At 35.7% G+C, this 12,404-nt stretch overlaps 1 protein-coding gene across 2 annotated transcripts in view; it reads right to left on the bottom strand.

The window, feature by feature from the left end:
* Positions 1-12,404, bottom strand: part of RAB3C (RAB3C, member RAS oncogene family) — a 290,930-nt gene that overhangs the window by 134,569 nt on the left and 143,957 nt on the right. For both annotated transcript variants that reach the window (XM_006166219.2, XM_006166218.1), the window contains exon 3: positions 4,776-4,894. In XM_006166219.2, coding sequence (XP_006166281.1) covers positions 4,776-4,894 — 119 coding nt within the window. The remainder of the gene's footprint in view (positions 1-4,775; positions 4,895-12,404) is intronic.

Here is a 12,404-nt window from a genome sequence, read left to right as displayed (position 1 = left end):
AACACAAAGTCATACAGGATGGGTGTCTCCCTCCATTCCCTTATCTCCTCTGTACACATAACCAGCACATTAATGGATAATATGCACTTCAGTTTTCAAGCCATTTGCTATTTTCTCACACACACTTCTTCATGACCAGAATATAAACCCATGCTTGCCTCCCGTCTAGACAGATATTGGGTAAAATAAAATGCTTAAAGATGTCTTTAATTCAAGGGCTTCCATTTTTAACATATCTGCATTCTTAATGGAGCTAATTTCTATCTCAGTATCCAGCCTGGGGGATTCACTGGGAGAAACCTACCAAGTGTAGCAAATGAAGGTATGAGTGAAAAATAACCAAGAAAACCCAGAGGCAAAAAGCTGGCTGACTAGAAATAGAAACAGTAAGAGAAACTGAACTGAGGCTATGAGAGATGAGCAGATATTTCCCATTGGATTAGATGACATCTCTGATTTTTTATTTTTAATGAGAGCCAGAGAGAGACAGACAAAAAGGGGGGGGAGAGGGACAGAGAGAGAGAGAGAGAGTATTTCTGACGGTCTTGCTGTCATGGCCCTCCTGCCCCAGCCTCCCAATTAGCAAGGATTACAGGTGCACGTGGCCATGCCTAACATGTTCAGGTTGGCTCAGGAACCAAACCTAGGACTCCCATGTGCTTTCTGACCTCTCAGGCATGCACTACCTGGGTGCTACTGCAGCTGGGCCTCTGGTTTATTTTAGGTGCTTGAAATATGCTGTATTTTAATTCATACTAATCTATTCCACAAATATTCCCACCTCAAGAAAAAAAAAATACTGTCAGTAACTAACCAGGTAACTTCAAGTCACATCACCCAAAATGTAAGATAAGACACATGGATGGTTTCTCTTTATCAATCCTACATAGAGATCCTCTTCAATTGAAAAAGGGGGGGGTCTTGTTGTATGGGTAAATTTTGCTAAAATAGGCAGGGCATTCTTACATGCCTGAATTGAGAACATTGATTTGTTTTCATCATGATGGTCTGATACTATTCCAGCCTTTGGTCACAATTTATTATCTAATTGATATGTACCTGGGCCTGTGCTAGATATAGAGATACAAAATGAACAAGATTCAATCTTCTGTACCTATCTCTCTGTCATTCATACATTCATTCATTTGACAAATATTTATCTAGTACCTAGTATGTGCCAGGGACTACTACAGGCACAGAGGATGTAACACTGAATAAAGAACAGAGATTGCTATCTCATAAAACTTGCGTTCTTGTTGGGGAGATAGCCAATAAACAAAATGAATAAGTAAATAATAAACATATCAGAGAGTGATACATGCTATGAAAAAACATAAATCAGAGAAAGGGCTTATGGTGGATTGTAGAAGTTTGCAATATAAAATCAGGTGGGGGAAGAAAAGAAGGCCTTCATGAGATGACATCATAGTGAAGACCTGAGGTGAGGGGGGACTATATGGGTATTCAGGAAGAGACTTCCAGGTAGTGCAATAGCAGAAGCAAATTCCCTGAGATCAAAATATGTCTTGTTTGTTCTAGGAATGACAAAGAAGCTGATGAGGTTAGACAGGCATGCAAAGGGGAGAAAGCAGCAGAAAGCGAGATTAGAGAACCAGTGAGTAAATTGTACAAGGTCTTACAGCCTTATAGGCTATTTTTAGGGCTTTGGCTTAAAACCAGAAGAGGCTATGAAGTTTTAGAGCAGAGGGGTGACACAAGTTGATTTGCATCTTGAAAAGCTCACTCCCACTGCTGTCTGGGAAGATTCTGGAGCAGGGAGCAGAAGCAGGGAGACAAGTTAGGCTATTCTAACAACCCACAAAAGAAATGATGGCAGCAACTCAGGTAGTAGCAAGGTGTTATGGATTGAATCATGTTTCTCCCTCCAAAGAAAAGTTCTAACTCTAGTACTTTAACTGGAAATAAGGTCTTTGGAAACGATCAAGTTAAGAGAAAGTCATTAGGGTGGGCCCTAATCCAGTATGACTGTGTGATATGGTTTGAATGTGTCCCCTCAGTGTACGTGTTGGAAACAATTCCCAATGTAACAGTTTACAGAGTGGAACGTTTACAAACTGGCTAAGTCATGAGGGCTCCACTCTCATGAATTAATTATTGTTGCTATCACAGGAGTGAATTATATGTCTTGGGGGTGGTTCAAAATAAAACAATGACCACACCCCCATCCCTTTCTCTCTTCCTCTTTGTATGCAGTATAATATCCTCTGTGCTTATTGTGCTTCCACCTCCTGTCAAAGGTTGACACTGCAAGAAAGCCCTTGCCAGATGCATACACCTTGACTTTGAACTTCATTCAGAACTGTAAGAATCAAATCTCTGTTCTTACAAACTACCCAGTCTCAAGTATCTGTTACAGCAGTACCAAATGAGCTAAGACAATATATAAGGAAAGAGAAATTTGACAAAGGGAGAGACACATACAAAGGGGAAGAGGATCTGAAGATGCAAGAACACCATTTACCACCCAAGAGATGATTGTGGCTATCAGAAGTGAGGAGAAAAGCCTGGAACAGATTCTCTCCCACAGACCCCAGAAAAAGTCAACCCTGTCAACACTTTGATCTGGGATTTCTAGACTTTGAACTGTGAGTCAATGTATTTCTGTTGTTCAAGTCAGTTTATGGTACTTTGCTCCTGCAGCTCTAGAGCATACCAACATACAGTGGAAATGGTGGGGAAGTGTGGGATTATGAATGCATATTTGGTCATTACCCACAGAATCCATATTTGCAAATTTGCCTACTTGGTAAAATTTATTTATAACCTCAAGATCGATACTCATGGTGCTTTCACAGACATTTGCAGACATGCTCAAGTAGGGAAGAGTCTGAATCACTTGATGCACATATTCCCAGCTGAAGCTGAAAAGACCATGCTCTACCTTCTTATTTCAGCTCTTGTACTATAAAAAGTGCCCTTTTCACGGTATATTTAGTACCATAGTTTCAGCATTTTTGTCCTCTTTCTTGGTGATTTTCCTGTGTGTGGTGGTCCCCATTCATTCTGCCAAAGTGTTGTCTAGAGTTTCTAAGTACAAGATGGTTATAATTGCCTCATGGAGAAAATACATGTAGATTAGCTTCTTTCAGGTATGAATCATAGCACTGTTGACTTTGCATTTAATGCTAATGAACCAACAAGATATACTAAATAAGGTGTCTTTTTACAGAAACACTCAGAAAACATGATACGTATTAGTCAGTTGGCAAAATGTTACCAGATGCTTCTAGAACTCAACTCTGTATTTCCTTATAGGACAGATGACTCAGTATTCATTATGTGTGGCAACTTTACAGGGAATAACTGGCATGAATAATATGACTAGACTGTATTTTGAAATTAGATTCAAGATATAACAGTATTTTCTGAAGGACTGGATATGAGGTCTGAGAAAATGAGAAAGTCTGAGAAAATAAGTTAAGCTTAAACTGTTTGACTTGATAAACCAGATATTTGGAGGTATTATATACTGAGATGGAAAAGACAATGCCCTTGAGGGCAGAGGTACTTGCAAATGGTTTTATGTAGCTAGGAATCAGAAATAGCTTGGTTCATCTCAATCATTTAAAACTTTTCAGTCTGAATAATGTATGTATGTATTTATTTACATTTATTTTTTCTTGTACTGTTTTTTAATTTGCTAGAGGGTACATGCACTCACTGGAGAGAGACAGAGAGAGAAAGTGAAAAAGCACCCCCTGTGGGTGATGTCCTTTCCACATTCCTTTTTTCTCCTTTTCTCCTTTTGGGATTTTGGGCATGCACACAAATGCACCTGCCATGTTTTTCAAGTTGCCGTTCTGGGTCTGGGACTCAAACCGCAGTCAGCCATGAGGGATACAGCTGCCTTAACCACTAAGTCACTAGCTAATCCTAAATAACTTGCTCAGTACATCTTCTTGACAAGACTTTTTTATTAGTAAGTAGACTTTTTTTAGTAAATGGTCAGATAGTAAATGTGTTAGATTTTGCAGGCCCTATGGTCTCTGCTGCAACTATTTAACTCTGCTGTTGTAGTGCGAAAGCCATCATAGACAATACACAAATGAGCTTGGCTGCATTCCACTAAAACTTTATTTATAAAATAAGCAGTGGGCCAGATTTGAGTCACAGGCCAGATTGGGCTTAGAGGCTATCATTTCTAGATCCCTATTTTATATGAGTAAGTTTCCAAACCATCCTTATTTGTATTTTTAAAAAATCAAAAGAAAAAAAAATAAAAGCAATCTCCATGAGCATAAAGACAAAAGGGTACAAAGTACTGGAATGGATAAAATGAAGGAAAATCACCAAGATTTTATTATTATTATTATTATTTTTCAGTTTGCTATAGGGAACATGTGCTTGCCATTAAGAGAGAAGGAGGGAAGAAAATGAGAAAGCACCTCGAAGGGAGGGTGGCTACACTGCAGTCTTTTCTCCCTTATTCACATCTTAGGATTTTAGGCATGCATATACACACACCTCATGTGTTTTTCAAGCCACTGGATCTCAGACTCAAACCACACAGTCAGCCACATGTGATCTAGTAGCTTTAGCCATCATGCCACTGACTGGCCTAAGATGATATTTTTAGCAATCTCTAAATAATGATTCTGAGCATAACTAGCATTGCTTTGTTTTATTAAGCACAATGAGATTTTACTATGTGATAAACACACATACTACATTGCAGTATGGTCATTGCTTTGGGAAGAAAGAGAAATGATTGGAAAACCATCATTATTAGAAACAGAGTACTTGCTTCAACTTACCAATCTTGTACCGCATTAAAGGATTCTTCATTTGTGATGTCGTACATTAAAATAAAACCCATGGCCCCTCGATAATAGGCTGTGGTGATAGTTCTGTATCTTTCCTGGCCTGCTGTATCCTAAAAAATAACAATGATAATATTTCAGACATAAGGCAATATGATTTTGGGGAAGTGATTAATAATTCCAAAAAGTCACAACAAAGAGTCTAAAACATACTTGCAATGTATAGCTATCTATATTTTTCAGTTTTGTTTTTCCTAATGATTTTCATATGGCAGCTATTTAATATTCTGAAAAATTCCTTCAAAGTGTCTTCTAGGTATGTTTACTACCATTAAACTGCATCTCACCTTAGAAAATGAAATAAAATAAAAAGAAAGATGATATATATCCAAAGTTTGTGACTTTCTGTATTATTTTATATTGTTTAACACCCCCAAAAGTATATTATGTGGACCAGCAGGTGGCATGGTGGTTAAGGTGCTGGACATTCCCACATGATGGCCTACCACGGTTCGAGTCCCAGACCTGGTGGCTTGCTTTCTCTCTTTCCTCCTGTGTGTGTGTCTGTTCCAATTGAAATAAATGAATGAATAAATAAAACTAAATAAATAATTCTTTTTAAAAAAGTATATTATGTATGATTGTCTCAGTACAAGTCACTGAAGGGGGGAAAAATTTATGAGAATGCCTCTCCTTTTGAGAAGATTGTAGTCCAGTCTTGGTTTATCAATTGTACAATGAGAATAAAAATTAAAATACCAGCTTTGTGTGGACATTTAGGTCAGATAGATTTTACCCAAAATAATCCAAATTTATCTGGATTTGAGTTTATGTTCTCCTGTTGGATAGCTGGAGAACCATGAATAAGTTCCCAACTTCTATAAACTGAAGTCCTCTAATAAGCATGCTCGTTAAGGTGACATGAAATCATTCGTGTAAAGTACTTTGTACTCAAAACAGTTAACAAATGTCTAGTGCTGGCTGTTCCTGAAATATGGGGAGACATATCTAGCACAAGACAGGAGATAACAGCTTAGACACATAGGACTGCAGTGCCTACAAAAGAGATGGCATGTTAACAGTTTAATCTCAGAACCAGAGGCAGCTGCATCACCAAAATAGCTCTGTCTACAACATACATGCTCCATACAGTAGCTGAAGAAATTGTTCCTCAACTCAACCAACTCTTGCCTGTTTGTCTTCTCTGGAGCTGCAGTATCACTTATCCAAATGCTCCTTGTTCTCTTTCCTAGTACTCATTAGATACTTAGCATTTTGGAAAGGAATGTTTCCTTCTATCCAATTGTGATCTGGATCTGTTTTATCCTAGTGATGCCTCCTTTGTATGCAGTGTGCATCCTTACGCCCCCTAAGATTTAACAGGCCTTGAAGGGAAAGCTATGTCCTGAATGACACAAGAACTATTGAGATGAAATTAAAATTTCAAAGGATCACAATTTGCTGTTCATCTCTCACAGTCCTCCTACTAGGATGCTTACACTCACCAAAGACAATAGTGAGAATGTCAAGGCTGCTTACAACTTTCTCCTAATGTGAATGACATATTCTATTTGACTCCAGCAACTTCAGAGAGGGGTGATCAAAGAAGGTTGGGGCCAGTGAATAAATTCAAGAGAATGTAAAGAATGAAATGGAACTGATAATTAGCTAAGGCTGTAACTTTTCATGAAACCAGTAACAATTAAAATCTACTCTTGGGGCAGAGATAAGGCTGGCCTGAGCAGAGGCTGTTTACTAGGTAGTATTATGGAAAACAAAGCTTTTAAAGGTATTAGAAAACTAGATTAGAATACCCAAAGTAGCAGAAATAAATAAAAACCAGAGAAGTCTTTCAAAACATATTGCCAATGGAAGAAAACAAAACAAAAAGGAAACTATAGATTGAACCACATAAAAATCTGAAGATTCTTTGAATATAGAAAAAAATGTATATGTAAAATTGAAATAATATAAAATCAAATGATAAGCTAAGAAAATATTTGCATTGTACCAGAGAGATCAAAGGTCAATGTCTTTAAGATATATAGCACTGTTAGAAATCACTAAGAAAAAGGCCTAGCAGATGCATAATGGTTACATTGCTGAACTCCCACATATTCAACTGTGTTTTGAGTGCTGGACTTGGTGGCTTAAAACTGATGCCAGATGCATGTGCGTGCATTCCCAAAATCCCTAGAGAAAAATGGAGGAAAAAGAATTGCAGCATGGCCACCCACTTTGGGTGGGAGGGGTGATTTCTTGCTTTCTGTCTCTCTGGCAAGTGCATGTACCTAATAGCAAAAATCTCTATTAAAAAAGAAAGAAAGAAAGAAAGAGAAATCACTAAGAAAAATGTCAAATATTTTAATTAGTGACATTATTTTTAAATAGGTACATAAATGGGTAATTAATTTGTAGAGTTGAATATCAGTCATTTCTATAAGAACGGAATGTAATCCTACATAATTGCATACTTATATAATAGAAGTTGCCTGGTAATTGTTTGAATTTTTAAATATACTTTGCCTACTATTTCATAAATATTTAAAGTGTTAGTGGTAGACTGTACACAGCTATCATAAAGCAGATATATCGGAACAAATATATAGATTTTTTAGGTACGTAGAAGTCAATATTGAGCTTATTTGGAGATTTTTAGATAGCTACTGGATTTAATTCAGTTAACAGGTATATTCAACTGTGAAACAAAGAAGAAAATTAGAGAACATGGATAGAATGCCCAAATCAATTCCCAAAGACTGTGTTTAAAAAGCAAATTATAGTCAGAGATTTTGTAATATCTTTTAGCTCTCCTGGGAGCTGAACCTCTTATAACTTATAAGTCAGTCTATTCTAATCTAAAACTTCCCTACATTTGGTTTGGAAATATTTTTATATTTTACAAAGCATATAAATGTAACTTACCTTTACTATTTTTTCCCCTTTTTACATTTTTCTTTCCTATTATGAATTAACTTAAAACAACTTTCTTTTTCTCTTGGCAAAATATCTTTTTGGCATTGATTGAAGAGCATTCTTACAGATCGGGATCTCATGCTCGCTGCCTTCTCTGTACAATAGATAGTGTTCTCCTAATTTCTCAATAGAGGAAAAGAGCCAGTATAGCCCAGAACATTGCTAAAAGGTGACCCAGACCCTTCCTGTCAAAAATATTTTCAACACAGACACTGAATAATGTTGCGTTAGAACACTGTGACTTTCTTTTTCTTCTTGACCTGCTGCAATGATGGCATCCCCCTTTCACAAGATGTTAATTTTATTTTGACAGTAAAGAAACTAGTTTTAGTGTTATAAAATGCATCAATTTCATATTGTGGGTGTATTTAATCTTTGAGAGAGCAGAAATCAAGGGTGTATTATATTATGCTTGAAATGTTTTAGGAAACTGCTATAAACCACAGAGTTGCATGGCCATTATACATCAAAATTTAAAAATAGGGAGGGGGGAAGAAAAAAAGTAGAAGCTTTCAGATAGTACCTAAGTTATAGTTAGCAGCAGGAGCTTTAATAATTTTTGATTTGGACTCAGAAATACAGTCTAATTGGAGGTATTTGGTATTTACAAGTTCTCAGAGAGTATTTAAAAATTATAACAAGTGGGAAAAGTACAGTAAGGAAAACCAAAGAGAAAGTTCTTTTCCAAATGTGAAGAAAATAAAAAGTAAATATAAAAAGTAAAAACTAAGCTATTAAATACTAAGTTGATTCTGTATTGGTTTGGGGTTAAAAACAATTTCAGGGGTTAGCCCTATAACCTAGTAGTTAAAGAAGACAGATCCCACATGGCCAACCAAAATTTAAGTCCTGGTTTCAGCAGCTTGAAACATATGCCAGATATGTGTGTGTGTGTGTGTGTGTGTGTGTGTGTGTGTGTTTATACACACCCCAAATTCTGACAAGTTGAAGAAATGGGAAAGGGGATTGTGACATGACCATGCAACACTGTGGAGTGCTTTCTCCTTCTGATTCTTTCTGTCTCTACCAAGTACACATGTGCTCTGGCAATTAAAAAAACTTCAGAATTACAAACTCACTAGCATTTTCTTTTATTCTATCAGAAAGAAAACGAAGTCAGAAAAACACTTCATTATATTTGACATTTACTAATGATAATAGAAGGTTATATTAGAGAGAAAAGAACATTTATAATGTCAAGTGCCACTAATGTAATTAAACATGAACAGTCTCAGAAGGTAGCTGACTGAAATGTTACTTCTTCTCAGTTTGCCCAAGAACAGGCATCAAACCATGGCTTTGAGTTGTTCCTCTCTCCGGTTGACTCTAATAAATAGGAATGCCTGCTGACTTTCTATAGCAGGTTTCTGGTGATTGAAAACCCAACTGGAAACTTCTTACAAGGGAATGAGGAATAAAAATGTGATTAAAAGATAAAAACATTCTTCCATGAATGGTAACTTTTGTTTTCCTTATTTTTTTTAAGTTTTAGTTAATTTAAACATTTGAACTTCCCAATCATGATTTTAGAAAAATAATTTGGCTTTAATGGTAGGTTTGATTAACAAATACTTAAATATTTTTCAAAGGAGATTTTTGCTATAGGTTATGTCCACTCACCAGAGAGACTGGGAGACAGAAAGCAAGAAACCCCCCTCCCCAGGAGGGATGGCCACACTGCAATCCCTTCTCCATTTTCCTGTAGGATTTTGGGCACACATGCACATACACCTGAAGTGACTTTTAAGTTGCTGGGTCTGGGACTTGAACCATAGTCAACTACGCGGGAGTCCAGCGATATAACCATTACACCATCTGCTGGCCCCTCCCCTCCTTTTTTAAAAAAAAAATCCTGTAGAACAAGAAACATGAAACAGCTGGATAAACAGTAGTTAAGAACAAGGCCAGCTTAAATTTTAGCAGTCTTGCTTTTGTTTTTGTCTTACATTTTTTTTCCTTAATGAATCATTTTTTTTAACTCCAAGTATTATATCCTCAAACCCTTCTGATATCATTCAGAAATAATACATATGTATTTTTGTGATTGAGGAAATAGCTTTCTCTTGTAAAATACAAGTTACATTGTAATTTATTTTTTGTTTTGATAGTTACTTCTCTCTGTATTGAATTAAAGGGAAAATGGAATTAACCATTAGTAAAGAAATATAATTAAAATTATATCATCACAGTCAAAATACATTTATTGAATGTCTAGACAGAGAAAAATAGATTGAAGGATGGACAATCATGATGCCTGATAAGTTAGGTAATTTTGTAGGTGGAGAAACCAAATCAAACACACGAGTGTTAACTGATCAAGAAAAGTATTAAGTTGTTGGGAAAGTCATGATGCATTTTTGCATAGAAAAGCATAGAAAAATATGTCATGACTTTCCTGAAAATCTAATATTTTAATTGAGCTAAAGGAAATCACATATAATCCTGGGGATAGTCAACAGAATGAGGATGGGGTAGACACTGTAATTTAAAACATAAAACACACTTAACCTAGTGTGTTTCCCAATATATGAAAAGGAATAATTGCCCAGTCATTTAGCCTCAAGCGAGTGAGAGACCTTTTAACTTATATTTTCTGATCTTTTACTTGAAGGAATAGTTTTGACTCATCAAAGGAAGATTAAATTATGTTTGGGATAGTTTAATACTAACAATGATTGATGGATTCATTCATTCAATAAATATCTTATAAACACAAATTAGAAATGTGATCGGTATATATTAAATTATTTGATCTAGTCTAGGCATTTTTGGTATACTTAAAATTATACACTAAGAGAATTTCATTAATCAGAATAGCATACTCTGTACATATCTACAAAAGATTAAGATTGTTAGAAACTATTTCTAAAGAACCAAACATAGTTATTTTAAATTGTAACAAAGAGGCCAGCAGATGGTATAGCAGTTATGTCACTGGACTCCCACGGGGCCGACCATGGTTCAAGTCTTACTTTAAAAATTAGGTATCTATTTGTCTATATCATACATCTACCTATCTATTACAATATATGTTTTCTTAGATAGAACAATTTTGTGGCAAAATTCCATATTGCTTCATGTTCAAAATTCATCCCCAAATGATTCAGACACTGTTACAGAAAAGTATGAAATGATTACATATACTGAGGCACAGCCCCCTAAACACAATAGAAACAACAAAATGCTATATCACTGCTTTCATATAATACCTTCTTCCCAGTTGTATTTATTTTTAAATTTCTATAAAAAGCATAAAATAGTATTGAATTTTGTCTTATAAAAATAGTAAGCAAAACAGGAAGCTAAAATATTTTATGCTTTCTCAATGCATATTTATTTTTGAAATAAATATGAACTTTTTTGCTCAGAGCAGTTAATGCTCCATTAAAATAAAATTTACAAACCACTTTTCCCTATTGATCTTGCACAAATAGTTTGAATTCATTTATAAACACTTAGTTATACAACCATACAAATAAGCCCACATTTTAGAAGAGAGTACTAATAAAACTGCCTCTAAATAGTTCTTTAATCAATTTAAATGTTCTCCCTACCTATTGTCCTTTATCCATCTTCTTCACAGCAGCAGATTTTATTGATCAGATTTTTCTAGTCATGATGTATAGCTTTGAAATACCAAAACCTTCATTTTACAATGGCATTCAGTTCTAAGTAAAACCTAATAAAATAAGCTTGAGGCAGAAGGATATAACTTGACCTATTATTTCATGGCAGTGTTACCATGGCAATTCATCCTTCCTGGAAAAGAGAAACAGCCATATATAGCTCTTTTATTGGGGGCCTTTGACTCCATTGTCAAGAATACTCTGACATACCTACCAATTGTGTTTCTGCTCAGGAAAGTTAGAGACATTCTGCAGTAAATACTATTTAAACACTCGGATGAACTTCTTTAAGACCTTAATAAAATTCACAACCAAAGCCATGCAAAGGTATCTTTATTCTTATTTAAGAGCTCATTTTTTAAGTATTTTAAAACAAAGTCAGGGAAAGATACAATTTTTTCTTTCTTTCTGGTTAATCTTTTTGATATACTCTTCAGTGATATTTTAATCGTGCTCAATTCTTTAAAAACTTGGGGCATAAATACTTTCATGTAGGCGATTTTGAGCTTTTAGTCAAGGTTGGTGATTGTTATTCGTCACAGAACACAATAGAAAATGCTTGCATCAGAGAAAACACATTATGTTTTAAAGGAACACGGGCATTTGAGTGGAACTTGTTACTGTTGCCCTAAAGTTGGCAACCAAGACTCAACTCACTATTTCTTACAAAGGGATGGGGGCTTTCATTCACACAAGCCAAGTGCCAGTTAGCTGGTTGGGTAGTGTCTGCTTAAGCAATAGAATTATTGATCTGTGTTTATACAGGAGTATTTGATATTGGAGAGGGAGTAGGGTTGAGAAGGGATAGGCAGTGGAGAAGCCTGATTTCCCACAAGTTAACATGGCTACGTGATGTGAATTTCCTATGGAACAATAAATACCACAACAGATATCTGCACTTCAGACATTTTACCATTGACCCAGTTCTAAGGGAGATGTCTCCTCCTGGAGGAGGTATAGGAATCTATGAGGTATACTTACAAGGACAGGAAAGAGCTAAATGAATGTTAAAAGGAGAGGA

This window comes from Tupaia chinensis, unplaced genomic scaffold (genome assembly GCF_000334495.1).
Source record: "Tupaia chinensis unplaced genomic scaffold, TupChi_1.0 Scaffold144180_1, whole genome shotgun sequence".
In the NCBI taxonomy this organism is placed as follows: domain Eukaryota; kingdom Metazoa; phylum Chordata; class Mammalia; order Scandentia; family Tupaiidae; genus Tupaia; species Tupaia belangeri.
Note: the sequence above shows the minus strand (reverse complement) of the source record. Positions and strands in the feature narration are given on the sequence as shown.